This window comes from Vigna angularis, chromosome 3 (genome assembly GCF_016808095.1).
Source record: "Vigna angularis cultivar LongXiaoDou No.4 chromosome 3, ASM1680809v1, whole genome shotgun sequence".
In the NCBI taxonomy this organism is placed as follows: domain Eukaryota; kingdom Viridiplantae; phylum Streptophyta; class Magnoliopsida; order Fabales; family Fabaceae; genus Vigna; species Vigna angularis.
In genome coordinates this window covers 38,649,052-38,666,109 of record NC_068972.1, presented here as the reverse complement: position 1 = coordinate 38,666,109, position 17,058 = coordinate 38,649,052, and the positions used below count along the sequence as shown (strand labels likewise).

Genomic DNA, 17,058 nt, shown 5'->3' with positions numbered 1-17,058 from the left:
ATTTTTAAATAGCGTTCGTCCATCTCTTCAGCCGTACCTGTTATGGACCGTTTGGTCCTGTTCTTTAGTTAGTGAGAGACCGTTCAGTCTCCAATATTAACAGGGTGTTCGGTATTGTTCCTATGTGTTTGGTGATTTCTGTTCGGCCTATATTTATATTTATTCCAGTGGTTTTGATGGTTTATGTATGCATTAACATAATGGTGCCAAAGTGAAAGTATGATGTGATATTTGTAATATGGATGTGAAAGAGAATTCCAAGGAGGAATGTCTCGGTAGTTGGTTTCAATGTGGTAAAAGTATGAATAAGGGAAACTTAGTCTTGGCGTTCATCCTGACATTCTAATGGCCACCGAGTCTCAAGTAGAGAATGGTGAGGCATGTGGTGAGAATAGCAGGAGCCTGGTCGCGTGATAGCTTGGGTTTCCAGCTAACAGACTAAACTCATGTGGTAGCTTGGGTTTCCAGCTACAGTGAGGGATAAAGGGCTAACCTCGAGTGGCAGCTTGGGTTTCCAGCTATGATAATCATGAGGTTTCCAAGTTACCTCCCACGAGTGCACGAACGACCATAACTCATATTCATACTCGTCCGACGGTTAAAGTAAAGTGGTCGGTCATAACATGCTTATATGATATCTGTATGTGTATGATTGTATTATATGTTTGTCTGAATTGTATGTTAACATGATTAATTAAATTATAGTAGCTTACCCTTCTTTTCTTACTTGTCTTGTTTGTCTGTTTGGTTTTTCTTTTGCAATAATCACCCTGTGGGTGTGAGCAGAGTATAAAGAGTGTTCTCTGGAGCATGTGATGAGTGAGGAGCCTCCAACCTCTTAGTTTAAGACCGTTCGGTTTATACATCGCTTGTATGACCGTTCGGTTTATACATCGCTTGTATGACCGTTTGGTTTGTTCGTATGTTTTGTATCACAATTAATCATATTTTGTAAAGTTTTAAATTTATAATTATTTTAGGATAACTGTAAGTAACTTTTATTCCCAATATTCCGAATAACTGTTCTATCTTATTATTATGCGATATCTTATTAACGTAGTTTCATACTATAATTTTTGGGATGTGACACTTACAAATATAACTATCAGTTACTAATATTTAAGAGAAAAATAACTCCCAAGAAGTCAATTGAATAACTATTCCTGTATACAATATTCATACATTCTTTAAGGAAGCTCCAGGGGCCTGATCCTGCAAACCAAAGTTCATAAAATTCCTTAAGGGTATCTATTTTCCCAAGAAAGTGGTGGAACCAGATCTTAGATTACAGGAATTAAGAGAAACAATTTAGTCAACATCGTGAAGAAACTCAACTATCTATTTTTTGATAAATAACTTCCTAGTAAAAATGAAAATCCCTTCTTTTCAAAATAGAAAAAAATGATTATCCAAAACAATGATATGCTATTATTTTGGATGAACGCGATTTAGTGTTCACTTCAAACAGTCTTTCTCACCCTTTAGCTTCCTTTTCGGCTGTTTGAATATTCCAACCGATCAGATGTATATGTTACATTTAATTTAGTTCAGTAGTTTAACAAAATAAGTCATAGAAGTTCTAACAATTATATCTTTAATATAGTATTTATATATTTCTTTATGAGCTTCTGGTTGATCTAATCACAACCTTGGTATAATTTAGTCTATATAATATGAAAACCAAAAAAAAAATAAAATCAAACACCTTAAACTTTGTTATCAAAGAATTGCCATCACTCTTCCAATTCACCAACAAAAACTTTTTGGATGTGAGATATTTTGTGGTAATCCTGTCCAACCCACGGCTGGTATCTTTTGCATAATTCAGGACAGCTATTAATGGTTAAATTTTCAAGATTTTTGAGGTTATCAGGGAGTGACTGCAGGGATGAACAGTATTCAATTAAAAGCAGTTTGAGACAAATCGCAGAAGAAAGCCACTCAGGAAGCTCCTTAAGATTGTTGCAGTCAGCAATTGCCAAGGAATGTAGTTTGTTCACAGATCCTTGCAACCACTGAGGCAAAGTGACCAACTGTTGCAAACTTTTAAAAGCAAGTGACTTTAACCTTAAATCAGGGATTTGGTTGCCAAAGCCCATTGACAATTCCAACTCACAACAATTGTCGATAACCAAATTCTCCAAATTTGATATGACATGAGAGGACAAAGACTTCAGTTTCCCGCAGTCATGCAAAGACAAATTTTTAAGACTAGAAAGTTGTATCCCTTTCAACAATGACTCCAAATTATCACAAGAGTTGAATGTTAGAGTCTCTAAAGAAGTCAAAGTTGAGATTTCTTGGTCCGGAAAATGAAGTTGCCTTGTGGTTATATGCAGCTGACGTAGGCTGATAAGTTTGCTTATTCCTTTAGGCAATTGTTGTAGCTCTGTGCATTGATTAAGGTTCAAAGTTTCCAAATTTTGCAGGTTACAAACTGAGCGAGGAAGTCCCTTAAGGTTTTTATTCCCAAAGAGACTGAGATATCTTAAGTGTTTCAACTTTCCAATGGAAGGAGGTAAACTCTCGTATATAGAGTTACTCAGTTCCAAAAACCTCAAGTATTTGCACCTTGACACCAATGTGTTGAAGAAAGCTTCATTGGTGGCTTCATCAGGAAAAATTATAGTTCTCAGACCTGTGGGAATGACAGCTTGGTCTAGCAGATTATTATCACTGAATGCCAAATGTCGAGCATTGGGAGATATTTTTGAACTGCGGGGGTATATTGTCTGAAACTCACCTTTGGCAGCATACATAGCAAGATCATGCACTAGATCATGTAGTTTAAAACTGTAACCATGGCTCAATTCAATGAGATCTGTGAGAAAAGATCTTGACCACAGCTCACGCAGAAATTGAATGGCAACATCATGCATTGTCTCATTTTCCTTTGGTGGTGGAAGAAAACCAAGTGCCTCCCACAACTTAGCAACATAAAAGCTAAAAAATTCAGAACCCTCACAGAAAAGGGAGAAGCAAACAAAACAGGGTTTCAAATGTGAAGGCAGTTGATTGTAACTTATCTCAAGAGCATGCAAAATGTCCTTTTCTTTTTGTGGCAAATTCCAAATCTTATCGTCTCTCATAGCCTCCCACTTGCTTTTACCAACCACAGAGAACAGTGAACTCGCTAAAGTTTTCACTGCCAATGGTATTCCTCCACACTTGATCACAATTTCCTTCCCGATCTCCAACAACTCTGGATATCTTTCTTCTTTCCCTTCTTTAAAAGCCGTTTTAACAAATAAAAACAAGGAATCATCTTCAGAAAGGCGTTCTAGAAGGTAAGAGTTGGAGGATTTGGTGCACATCATGGTAGCTGTCAAGTGGCTACGAGTTGTCACTAAGATTTTACACCCTTCAACACCTACATCTAGTATTTCCTTCAAATCATCCCATCTAGCTTGATACTCGTTCCACACATCATCCAGCACAAGCAGGAACTTCTGGCGTTGAAGTGTATTTCTCAAACGATTTTGAAGCTGCTCAGTCTCAAAGTTTTTGAAGTTTTCGTTAGTTGGGTTTAGAGCAGAATTGAGGATCTTAATAAGCACATTCCTAAGCTCAAAATCACCAGACACACACACCCACATCTTCAATGGGAAACACTCGTCAATGGTGGTGTCATTGAACACCAACTTTGCCAGTGTGGTCTTTCCCAAACCACCGAATCCCAGAATGGAAACAACTGAGAGACTTTTGTCATGACCATCATGATCATGTTGTAGTAAAAGCTTTAGTATTTCCTGTTTTTCATCTTGTCTTCCGATAACATTGGAAGGGTTTACGTGGGAATAATTAGTATCCGTCACATGCACGACACGTGTATCTTGGTCAATGATTTGAAGGCCGAACGTGTTCCCATCAGCTGCAACTTTCTGCAACCTCTCCTTGATGTCTTTTATCTCATGTGCCATTCTGATTCGGTAAATGATTGGATTACTGATTGAGAAAAAACGACGTACCTGCCTTGTGAGGCCACCGTGAGTGTTGACAACGTGCTTCCGCAACGCTTCACACTCAAAATCATCAACTATGTCTTCTGCGTCGGAGAACACTTGCTTGATCTGTATCAGCCATTCACTCAGTGAACTGCTCCTTGGCTTCTTTTGCTCAGCATCTAACAAGAATGCTTTGATGAGTGACATACTCTTTTTCATCTGTTGAAGATCTGCTTGCACACCGAGAGCAAGAGAAGCTTCATGAACGGCTCCAGAAGCAAGCTTCCCTATGAGTGATTCTGCGAAGGTGAAAAGAAGTGATTCGGCCATGATGTTTTTCGGAGAGATGTGTGGGAGTGAAATGCAAGGATACCTTGGTGTAGTTTGAATTGGTCTATATATCATTGTTTCGATGTACAAGTCCAGTGGTGGACAGTTGCCCGTAGAAATATCTATATGAGTAGTTCAAATATTTATGGTTGAATCATAAATACCATGGTTGGTATGGGACACTCCTATTTGATTACCTTAGACGGATAATGAATCATAAATAATTGCCTTTAGATAGTTTATATATAAGAAGATATTCTCTCAGTTGATAATATTTGTTTAATATTTTTTTATTTAAATTATATTTTAGGAAATTTATTCCTTTTTTAAAATATCTTTTACATAAATATGAAAAAGTTCGACGTTTAATGAATACTTAATAAATTGTTAGAAATTATTAATAAAATAAGATTATTGAGTAAGGAATTTCTTGATTCCAGACTAGTTGGAAAAGTTCTGGTACAATGTTATATGAAATATCTATTATTTTGTTGAAAAAGATAAAGAATTTATTAATAATTATTTTGTCAGAATGACTCACAAGCACAAGCTCAATGAAGATTAACAAGAGAGAGAAGATCACATTGTTGAAGACACTATACTTCATATAAGTTACTTTTAAAGTCAATAACTACAAGGAGAAAATACAACCAAAATAGCAACACATGTTTTTCTGTTTTGTCCTCATGGCTAGAAAAGTAATCATTGACACAAGAAGTGTTGGTGGAAATACAAAATATCACTAGAACATGTAAAAAAAAAAACACAAATCCCAATGTCCCCATGAAGCATCAAGATTATAAAAGACAAATCAAAAGATAAAATCACATTGTGTTTTATAACTAACAAATATACAAAATGTTATCTTCTAGATAGGGTTGTACATATTACATTACTCATGAATGAGAACTTTTCAAAGTGCTTAACAAATATTATATTCTAAACTAAGACTACAAAATAAATAACAAATTGTTGTGAAAGGTATAGGAACAATGGAAATTAAAATTTGTTTAGGTGTCAAATTAACTTTTGATATCTTATATATTTTGGATATTAATAAAAAATTGTTAAGTGTTTCTCAACTGTTAAAGAAATGTTATAAGTTGCCTTTTGAAAACAAACTTTGTAAGTTATTTTTTGAAAACAAATTTTGTGTGATTAAAGATGCAAACAACCTAATGTTAGATTTTTTAGGAGACACATGGGAGATTTGATACTAATGAGTGATAAACAAACTCATATAAGAAACCATGAAACTACCTTCAACTTAAAACCTTTACACAACAGGTTTAAAGGTCCTTATAATATTATCCATCTTACTTATTTTTAATCAAATGTGAGACTTCTAACTCTCCTTGAATTTTTAACAATCTTACTTTAAGAGTGAGTCAATTTCACATTGGAAAACCTCCTTCTTAAGCGGAAACATGTTTTAAGTAGTTGTATCTGGGTGGAAACCCTTCCTTTGCAGTGTCATTCTAGTGTGGGAATCACTTTTCTAAAATAGAAGATTTTCAATACATGGAATCTTCAAACTTCATGAGGAGTGTTACAAGTTTCTTTTGAAAACACACTTTGTGTGATTAAAGATTGCAAACAACCTAGTGCTGGGTTTTTAAAGGGGGAGAGACTCGGGAGATTTGGCACCAATAAATCATGGACAGACCCCTCTAAGATATCACGGCACCACCTTAAGCCAATAGATTTAGGTGTTACTTATATATATTATCCATCTTACTCATTTCTAACTAACATAGGACTACTAACTCACCTTGAATTCTTAATAATCTTCCTCGTGTGAGTCTCTCTTACATTGGAAGACCTACCTCTCAAGCAAAAAATATTTTTTAATTTTTTAAGTGCAATTATCTTAACAGTGACTCTTCCTTCATATTGTTGCTCTACAATAGGATATACTGTCCTTAAATGAAAGACTTTCAATATAAGTAACATTTAAACTTTAGGATTCTTTATCTATTTTACATCATACTTGTCCAAGTAGGTCAATTAGGCTTTGATACCACTCTTAGGTTTTTCAAATGAAACAATTTATAAATTTGTACATAATCATGAAACATTTCTTACTTTTTTTTAAAAAAAAATATCATGTCAATTAGGCCAATAATTGGTTTTGATATTAATGTATGACTCTGATTTGCAATAGAAGAGCAATAACGTTAGATTGTGAATAATAACACTGTAAATAGAATGGTTTCAATCTTTGTTAGGAAAGAAAACCTCTTATAACTCTATCCAGTGCCATTACTTAGTTACCCAGGTACCTTAGTTCAAACTTTCCTTCACTTTCCCAATATATTTGAGTTGAACGGGTACTCACATGAAACTCAAGATGTAAAATCCTTTGAACAAAATCATTCTCTTCAGTTAAATGATTATTCCATAACGAATTAAAGATCCTTCCCTTGATCACTTGTCTAGTCCCAAGCATGCTATCAACACTTCTTTGCATCCTTATGCATAAACAATTTAGATACAGGTTCTGTAGTATCCAGATACTACAGGTTCAAGATCTTCCAATTGAGAACCAAAACAATTACATTCAATTAAAAATGAAGACATAGTTTGCTCTTTCTTTCCTAAAATCTCATCTATATACAAACTTTGTCTTTCATATACATATATACACGTGTATTCATGTGTAGTAAAAAAATCACATCAAATGAAAACTATCATTTAAAAAGAGCCACCCTACTAGAAGAGGAACAAATAGCTGAAGTAGTCGTACTGCATGATAGGGTATCTCTTCAATGTTGCTTGTGCTGTGCACGTTAGAATCAGAAACTCAAAATGGTTAAAAGCCGCATGGAACTACTGGAACAAATTAGAGTTTTCAGTAAGGAAGCTCCAAGGTCCTGATGCAGTACCAATCCTGCATAACAAAGTTCATAAATGTTTACATCTTTCAATGCAACGTTGTAATTTTTTATGTTAATACTTTTGTTGAGTTTCTGTTTGTTTGAAAAGAACAGTGGTCTCAAAAGAAATGAAGGAAAAATGTCTCCAAAAGTATTGCTCAGAGTGTGTCTTTTATTTGTAGCAGAAGTTACCTCCAAAACCCTGCAAATATCCTTAGAGTCATATAAATAGACAACGCAATCCAGATACCAGTGAAGCCAAAGCTTGAGGACAGCACATATAAACTACATATGCTCACCAACGCCACCATAATCTGAGAATAATATCAAGTACATAAGCAATAATGGGGCCACAAAGGAGGAGTTGGGGGCTGGGTAATCATTGCAATAATTCTTTCAAAGTACATAATAGCAAATTAAATGTTTGGTCAACATTCACAATATCATTTTTTTCCTTGTTTTCAAAGGCAAAAGGTTGATCAGTATTAATGAATCATGAACACAATCTAATATACTTGCTTGAATCTACAGAAGAAGTAATTTTTCTAATTAACTTACCATTGAGTAAGCCGAGTATGTGAAATCTGATGCCCCATAGTTGATTCCATCAAAAACGAATGCCAAAGCATTGATGGGTTGAGTGGCAGCAACATACTGATCAAGTATTCATCAAGTAAAGAGAGGAAAAACGGATGAGAATCTATGAAATCATTATATTGTTAGGAAGAAAGAGTGTCATTTTCTATTGTATTGATGTTACTTACTGGAATGCCAATACTGATAAGTTGCAGAACACTTCTGTCATTTGTAAATAACTTAGAACCAAAGGGCAGTAGACTCATAAGAAGGACTGAGAGGACCAGCCCAAGAATCAAGCCAAGCTGCATAATAATATTACTCAAGACAGGTGAATTAAGAGCATCAATAACTAAATAAATAATATTGAAGTAGCAAGTTGGAATACCTGCAGCACACGTGAGGCAGATTCGATAACCTTTTTGTAATCCCTTTTAGCAAATTCACTTGCAATAATAGCCTGAAAATAATTTCACTATTATCTATATTGACTTGAATGCATAAAAGAAACTAACATTTGGGAAATAAAAACATCGGGAGTGAAGATTGATACGTGAATGATGATAAATATCACAAGGAGAACATGAGGACGTAATTAACTTGTGAAATTAATGGACCGTAAAACTCTTCAAAATTACCTTTGTTTTTACTGTTATAGCCATGTTTGCTTGTGTTAATGGTAATTTTTAGTTAAGTAGATGAATTTAGTCTGATTTTGGACAGATTTGTACTTTTTTAATGATGGTGAATACACATCTTTTTGCTGATAACATTTATGAGTATGATGATGGACTATCATCTGTCATGTTTTTTTTCCCTTAAATATGAATCAAGTATGGATAATAGTATGGTTATGAAACAAACACTAAAATTGATTTGTTTCTCTTCCCTTTCATGTTATTATGGTTTAAGGTGTAAGCTGTCTTCATTTAACATTAGTGATGATTCTGAGGCAAATTCAATACAGGAGCATGTAGAAACTCACTAAATGGAATCAATAAGAAATTTGTATATGCTTTAAACAGGATTGACAATCATGGTATAGAAGTTCCAATTAGAAGTTTCGGGTGTCTTGCTGGCACATGCCAAGTATGGTATTGACAGCAGTTGAATCTAGGCAGAAAAATGTCTGAACAATTAATAATAGTTTTCAACCACTGATAAAATCCATTGAAAATCTTGGAAACCTTTCATGTTGAATAGAAATGAACAAGAAGAACAAAATATAAGAGAAAAGACCTACAAATCTATTATTGTAGGATTTTGAGTTGAAGGCCATGTTATGATCTTTTATACGGGTTTACTCACTATTCTGTCGAATCTCCCTGTAGTAGGATATTTATTTTGACATTTCAAATGAACTTTTGAAATAGGTTTTTGGACTCATTATCAATTACTTACTTGTCCAGCAACAGCCAATCCATCAGCAAGCAAAGATGTTGCCATCCAAATTTGTAAGCAGATTTGAAATGCAGCCATAGTTGTTGATCCTTTCCTTGCTGCTAGGGATGCAGACAAGGTCACACAGAAAGTCACTGCTCCAACTTTAACCAACAAAAGAAACCCTACAACCACAGGAAGAAAACTGAGTCAGAAACTTGTCCTTGAGAGTGCATCAAAAATATTTACAGAAGACTACAAGAGATTGATCAAATTCAAGCAGTAGGAAGAAAAGTAACTATAAGAAATTAGGAAGCAGGAGATTTTAAAAGTAGAGAAGGAATAGATAAAAATCATAACCATTTTTCAGAATCTTCCCAAATTGAAAGTCTTTCATTGTCGGAGGCAGAAGAACAACTTGTTTCATCAAACTCCACAATAGCATTATGGCTATCAAGTACCTGTTAAATCATGTCACCAGTAAGTGAAATTAGAAACAAGAGTGCAATGTGACTTCAGTTGGAATATCTTGTCTGTGTGATATATCCTTAATCATAAATGAATCTCAAAAGGTGAACTTACTGGGAGAAAATGTGGGCAATGGCTGCCCCACTGACTCCCAACCGCACAACGAACATAAGCAATGGATCTAAAAGGATATTTGTTGCATCTCCCATTACTGCAATGAAGTTTCACAAGTTACTGAACAAAAGTAAGGTATTTCTCATTTTGTGTTTAGAAATACATTTTAATTGATCTCCACTAACCCTTTAGTCTCTATCAAGATCTGATTCAAGAAATTTGAATAGATGCACATGAAACAACATAAAGAGTATACAAAAATGCTAATCAGTCTCTTTTGTTTTTAATTTAAACGCAACTTTTCACGTCAGAACTTTTTCTATCCCTTTCATAGAATCAATGTTGTTGATTGGGATCATTTATCCACATAAAGGAAATCTTAGTTAGGAGATTTTGTTAAAAATTGGAACACTAGAGGAAGTGATTTATCTAAATGGAAATCATATTATCAAGTAACAATTAACAGAGATCTAGTATTACCATAATGAACTGGAAAGATATACTGATCCAATGTATAGAAGACGTGAAGTACCTGTAGCATACAAAGGAGTTTTTGTATCTCTGATTCCACGAAAAACTCCTTGAATTGCCATAGAAATAATAACTGCTGGTGCACCGAATGATCTCAGTGTCAAGTATTGTTGTGCTGGTTTGAACATAGGAGAATTCTGCATGAAAAACAATATGTCAGTCATTTAAAGTCTTCTAAAGCTATAAACCAAAAATAAAAAATTAAAGTTACCTTCAAATAATTATTAAAGGGTTAATGGTGTTTTTACTTCTTGGAAAATGGGTCATCTTTGGTTTTAGTCTCCTACTTTTAAAACCTTAAAGTTTTCATCGCTATAGTTTTGAAATAATCAAACTTTAGTCTCTGAAACTAATAATGCAGAGGACAAAAACTCATGATTTTAAGGACTAAACTCTGTTAAACATATAGGGATGAAAACTAATAGTTTTGGAAGTCAGGAATAAAACCAAAGATGAGTCACTTTCTAGGGACTAAAAACAGCACTGACACATTATTAAGTCAGCCCAAGTGATTCATTTCATGGTTTGTCCAGAAAGTACTCACAGAATCAACGCCCATGTAATTCAACATCGGTTTAGCTGTAAAAATGAGAAAGAGAGTTTGTAGGACCCCAAGAACACCGCCAATAACTATTCCTGATGATGCTGATGGAATATAGGCTTTGCCACGGCCAAGTGCAGCCTTTTTATCAGCATTTATTGAAGAAGTGTTGCCTTCAAAATGTAAATAAAATTAAAATTAATACTTATAGAGTAAACCAGAAAAGCTTCAATTGAATGATCCATAAATACAAATTCATAAATTTGAATGGTTGTTTATCCTTGAAAAATATATATACCAGTTTTGTCTTCTATATCCACCTTTACATTTACAACAGATTCCTGTAGCATAATTTCTTTTTCTGACTGATGACTTTGTTCAGCAGCATCTTCCTCAGCAACCAGAGAGGTTGTAACACTGACAAGTGGAATTATTGTAATTTTTGAGATTTGATTGAAAATAGCAATGGAGACTCCCACAGCAGCAAGCTCCACAGGACCTACAAAATAGCAATAAATGCAGTCAATGGCAAGCTAGTAACTGGAAAATGGACAAAAAAATTATGAAAGGGTAATTCCTACAGTAAAAGCTATAGTTCTTCTAACAGTTCATGGAAATATTTAGCATTGTTTCATCCCTAATGGGATAATCTTTTGCTGTTCACCGCTTTAACGGACACAAGAGAATCCTTGTGGACACCTAAATTTTTCCTCAAATATGAAACTTCATAAGGTCAAATCTCCAACCAATATCTCCTTGTAAGCCTAAACTGGACTTTAGACACCACTTGTGCATATGAAAAGCGAAAATCCCCAAACAGGTAGCATTACTAGTCAGCAGAAAACATCATAAATGTAAATCAAACCTATATGGCCGATGAATGCAGTATCAATTAGAGAAGCAATAGGATCTGCTGCCAAAGCCAGAGTTGTAGGGAGTGAAATATGCAGTATTTCCAGGCCTAATTCATCATCTGTCAGAGCATTCCTGAAAGCATAAAAGAACATGGCCTCTTCAATTATCATGAATCCAATGTCTACCACAACTAGTAAAACAAGGTAAACTTCATCCAAGTTGAATCAAAGTCATAAAGCAGTGCAGAGCTAAAGAAACACAGTTGAATTGAAAGAACAGATACAGTGCAAGCAATAATCTGTACCTTATACCAGAAAATAACATTAAAAGGGACATGATTCTTGAGAGCGACTTCCTCTCAAACAATGAAATTCGCTTACACAAGTTTACCACTTTTCTTCTGCTATTCAGTAGTTGATCAACCGACAACCAATGGAAACTAGAAACAGTCAAAGAGCACATAATGAGAAATTGGATCAACAATCAACACCACTTTGACACGAAAGATATAACAGTGAATATATAAAAAAAGTGAATGAAAAAGGCTTCCATGACTCCATACTTTTCTCTCATAGATAGCCCAGATGAAAAGCATTATCTTGAAGCAAAGGAGCAAATCAAATCATGTTACGTTTATCATATCACATGATTTGTTTCAACATGACAAAGGAAAATCAACTTAAAATGACGAACAGGTTGTATCTGTTTGACACCAGATAGGTGCACATTTCAGTGAAGCCTCCCTCAGTTGAATAGAACCCAGATTATACAAAGTTTAGTGTATATTATAACTGGTACTTTTGCACACTACAATACAAGATAAATATTTAAAGTTTACTTGTAAATTTATAAATATAATAAACAACTTTTTTAAATACAAATATTAGACTTAAATAATTTTATAGTATCCAGTAAAAAATAAAATTATATAAGGAATCCTCAATGAAAATAATGTTTTGTTTTATTTAGGGTAGCTGTAGTTTCCAATATCAGTCAAAACAGTGACGTATATACATATTCCTATTTTTGATGAAAAGTTGCAATAACAAATTTCTAAACAAAACATTTTATTTATTTATTGAAAACTCATTATATGAATTTCTTTGTTGGATATTCAATTTAAAGAATTTATGCTACTTAAATCTTATGTAAGTTTAAATTTTATTTTGCAAAGGTGTGAATCTGCGCTATTTTTTAAAATTATTTATTATATGAAATACCAATATCATGCAATAGTTCAAAATTATAATTTGACAACTAATTCAATGTCAATTAGGTGACCAGATTGATATTTCAATTGTTTTTCAATAATAAAATTGCTCAAATAATTTTTAATTCCAAGTTTAACAAAGACAGTTAATTATTTTAGATGGTAAAATGGACTAATGTTGGTCAAACACATTTAACAGGGATGAGAGATAAGGGTGGGTGTGAGTTTTATTGTTGTTTCTATTTGCTAAGTAAAAAATTATTTTTATCTCTCTTTGTTACATTTTAGTGTTTTAAATATAAATTAATATTTTAAAAAATTAAAGTAAAATAAATATGATATGGTGAATGATTTAATATTAAAAAGATGTTTTCTTTTTTTCTATGTTAAATATTAATAAAGAAATTGTAATTACATAAATATTAAATAAAAGTATGGAATAATAAGTTGGTAGATATCAAATAATTAAAGAAAAAAGTAAAAAAAATATCGAATGTGTTGATTCAGTAAAATTGAGCATTGTATTATGCAATACAGTATTGCTTGCGAAATAAAAAATATATAGTTTAATTAAAGTTATAATAAGAGGAAAAGTACTTAAAAATAATAAATTTAGTAGATATCGAACAAGTTAACAAGTTACAATTAAAGAGAATGAAAACTTTTGTAGAGAAACAAAAGTTATTCTAACAAAACGAAACAAATTAAAACTAAGGGTCAAAAGAGAACAAAATAATAAACTATTCATGTTACCTAAACCAGGGTTTAAGAGATTGAACGTGTCAAACATTCTTACAAAAAACATATTAAAAAAAATAGATACAATCAAATGTGACCATTTTATTTAACAAAATTGAAATTTGTGTTTTCTAATGCAATACACCATTTAGCCAAAACACATAAAAAGTAAATTGTGCAATAATATTGTAATAAAAGGAAAAATATCTTAAAAGTTTAAGTGAACTTTGTGAGTTTGAACAATCTGAGAGAAAATACAGAAAGGTTATGAAATTAAGGAAAAGTATCGTAGTAATTTAAAATAAAAATAAATATAAGGATAAGAATGAGTGTAAGGACAAGGATAATAAAACAAGATAATATGTACATATTATCTCCATTATTGTATAATTTAAAAAAATTAGATATTACCTATACCTAAATTGATGAATACATGAATTTTCCATCGAAATTGAAACAAATTTCACCAATACCTCCAATATTAGACTTGTTTTTCATACCTATTTGTGAAACACATCCTCAATGTCAAACTTATTAAGGAAGACATGTTTCTAGATTATTGAGCTACCTACTAAACATATTAAAGGTGTGATAAAAAGAATCATAAATTTTAATATAAAATACACAAATTTATTGATACTCATGCATGAATAGAAAAAAGGTGTAAAATGCATATACTTTTGTGTATAAACTTGAATGAATTAGAGGGAGAGTAATTGAATGGATTTGAGAGGATTTGAAGTTAATTTTTTTGTTGTTTATTTGAGTGGATTTTGGAAGTAAGTGAGAGTGAATTTGGAAGTAAAGTTTGTGAGAATTAGTGTAGAATTTGATTGATGTGACAGATTAAAAAAATTTACTTCCAAATCCACTCTCACTTACCTCCAAAATCCACTCAAATAAACAACAAAAAATTTACTTTCAAATTCTCTCAAATCCATTCAATCACTCTCTCCCAAATCCATTAAAGTGAACAAGAAGTGAGTGAGGAGTCTTCTTCAAATAAGACGGTAAAAAAATAGAGTAAAAATCTTGAAATAGATGTTAAGAGATAAATCTTCCAAAAAGAATGTTGATAGGTAGATGAAAATGACGCAAAACATTGAAGATATGTATCTTGGCTGGCAAGACCTTTAGAAAATGTCGTAAACTAAGAATGTGTTTGCTTATATACTTCTTTATATTCTTGTTTTTTTGGTGTAATTATTTGGATTGGGATCTTGTTATACGTGTGTCATCATCCTAATTTTGTCTTGAAATTGGATCCTTCACACACTTGCATTAGCTAATTCAATTTTAGCATGTCATGTAATTGTTTCTCTTTTCTTTCACAATTGTACATGTAAATTCTTATTTATTTTATTTTTGTTAGAAGAGTAGATTTAGGATTTGCATATAATAAGCCATATTTTAATAATAATATCAGCATTTATTTACCTACCACAAAAAGGCATAATAATTAGGAGAATAAACAAATATTTTTCAAAACTAGCAAGAGTTCTTAAAACATATCTTATAACATTTTGCTAATACTATGTTTCAACTTGTTTTTTACCTTAATTTATGGAAACATATTTTAAATATATGTAAATGTCATTATAAGAATTTTTGTAATTATCAACGAAAATAAATTCATCGATAAAATTAAATTTATTAACAAATTTTAGAATTTGAATTATTAACAGAAAAATCCATCAATAAAATTCAATGGTGACATCTATATTTAAATTTATATTCTGGACGAATATTTTTGTTGGTAATATATCTGTTGGTTGGTAAATTTTGTTTGTAATTTGTAATTTTTCTTATTGATAAATTTGTCCATTGGTAAATTTTGTTGTTAAAGTAAAGTAATGTTACACTTCACACTTTGGGTCTTGATCAATTACTATAATCTATCATTAAAATTCGTTGATAATTATATGTTTGAAAATTCGTCAATAATTTACATTTTTTATTTTTCGTCAATAAATTTTTTGTTTAATTTCATGAATGTTTTTTTATATTAAGTGGAAATTGGTGAAAAAAAGAAAAGAAGAACAAGAGAATGGAAGAGAAGAGGAGGAAGTTGGAGTTGGTGGCTTTGGTGACAACGTGAAGATGATGGAGGTGGAGCGAGAGATAGATGAAGAAAATGAAGAATAAAAAGAAAGAGAAACACAAGGAAGAGGAAAGAAACAAGAAGAGAAAGGGGAATCAAAGGTAACAAATGCAGCAAGGACGGTGATAATGAAGGAGGAGAATGATAAGAAGGAGGAGAGGAGGAAGAAGAAGTAGAAGAAAACAAAAAGAATGAGAAATAAAAAGAAAAAAGAAATAATAAAAATATCCAATTACAATATTTACCGACAAATTTTATCAATCGTAAAAGTTTATAAATAGTTACTAATAAATATTTACTGACGAATATTGATTGTCAGTATTTACTAACAAATTTTTTATCCATCGATAAATTTTTTTGATAAATATAATATCGATAGATTTTTTTATTGTTAATAATTTGTCAATAAACTCGAATTATCAACAAAATTTTATTATTATGAATAAATTTTATCGTTGGTAATTAGTAATTTTCGTATTATTGTGTATAATTGATAATTTATAGTTAATGAAACTTTGATTTTGATGAGTTTTCTTTTTTTTTTAGGAAATTCATGGTAGAAGATTTATAACTTTCTTATATATAATATAAAACTTAGACTTGTATAAATTTTTAATAAATGTTTTATTTATTTTGAAGAGGCAAGCCATAAAAATGATAAAAGATTAGTAGTACACGAGAAGATTCCATGGTAAATTCAAATTTGTTTAACTGAAAACAAGAAAGAAAGGCCATAAAATTAGAATGAAAAAGACTCTAAGCAAACCAATTCCGCTTAAGAAATGTAAGAAAAAAAAAGGTAAGGAAATCAAAATCCTGGGAGTTCATTGAGTGGATGAAGGAAGGAAACAGGAAACATTCCTTGAAAAAGACCAATCGTTGAATATATCAAAATTGGCTAAATGAGTTTCTTCTGGGCACTAAAGAGAGAAGTATCTATTATAGTGGATACTAAAGAGAGAGAGAAAATTGCGGAGTGAGAACACGAAGAAGAGGTATCTATGAAAACTTTTTCTTTCTTTTTCTTTTTCACAACTTTTGATACATTTAGCTTTTAATTCCACTAATCTGGAATATCATTACATTTAAACATATAGGGTTAAACATACACCACAATATCATATCACTGTTTTTCAATACATACTTATCATATTTGCCATTTTAATTAAGAAGTTAATAGAAAAACATTCCTAATTATGTGAGCATCAAATCACATAACATATATGATAGTGTGGTGAAGTTTATAGCTTTTGCTTACCCATTCAAATGAAAGTTGAATTCCTCTTCAAATAAATTACTTGCTTCCTTCTAAACCTATATATCTTGAAATTGAGTTAATAGATGAGTGCGCCATTGTCAAACTTCAGCTGCAAATTTAATAAAACCAATAACTA

General features: G+C 32.0%; 2 protein-coding genes across 3 annotated transcripts; both read right to left on the bottom strand.

The window, feature by feature from the left end:
- Window positions 1-1,259: 1,259 nt before the first annotated feature.
- On the bottom strand, window positions 1,260-4,300 carry LOC108324416 (disease resistance protein RGA2). Its single transcript, XM_017557365.2, has one exon. It carries the CDS (start codon window positions 4,272-4,274, stop codon window positions 1,734-1,736), a length of 2,541 nt encoding a protein of 846 aa, XP_017412854.1. The 5' UTR covers window positions 4,275-4,300; the 3' UTR covers window positions 1,260-1,733.
- A 2,423-nt stretch (window positions 4,301-6,723) lies between these two features.
- LOC108325446 (protein DETOXIFICATION 42) lies at window positions 6,724-12,372 on the bottom strand. 2 transcript variants are annotated; one of them, XM_017558521.2, is made up of 14 exons: window positions 12,178-12,372; window positions 11,920-12,054; window positions 11,626-11,747; window positions 11,059-11,259; window positions 10,764-10,933; window positions 10,221-10,356; window positions 9,689-9,785; window positions 9,467-9,567; window positions 9,128-9,291; window positions 8,115-8,186; window positions 7,915-8,031; window positions 7,709-7,804; window positions 7,343-7,464; window positions 6,725-7,164 (listed from the first exon to the last, which is right to left on the bottom strand). In XM_017558521.2, exons 1-14 carry the CDS (start codon window positions 12,186-12,188, stop codon window positions 7,104-7,106), a joined length of 1,605 nt encoding a protein of 534 aa, XP_017414010.1. In that variant the 5' UTR covers window positions 12,189-12,372; the 3' UTR covers window positions 6,725-7,103. The 2 variants fall into 2 exon arrangements, with proteins under 2 accessions (XP_052730652.1, XP_017414010.1); XM_052874692.1 differs by lacking the exon at window positions 7,343-7,464 and having other exon boundaries at window positions 6,724-7,164.
- Between the last annotated feature and the right edge of the window lie 4,686 nt (window positions 12,373-17,058).

Bases quoted from the DNA above. Each gene is read 5' to 3' on its own strand.
- LOC108324416 (XM_017557365.2), bottom strand. From the start codon at position 4,274: ATGGCCGAATCACTTCTTTTCACCTTCGCAGAATCACTCATAGGGAAG.
- LOC108325446 (XM_017558521.2), bottom strand. The intron at 10,934-11,058 runs GTATATATATTT...TACATTTTGAAG, and splicing joins GGATATAGAAGACAAAACTG to GCAACACTTCTTCAATAAAT. The intron at 9,292-9,466 runs GTTATGATTTTT...CTGTGGTTGTAG, and splicing joins TGGGAAGATTCTGAAAAATG to GGTTTCTTTTGTTGGTTAAA.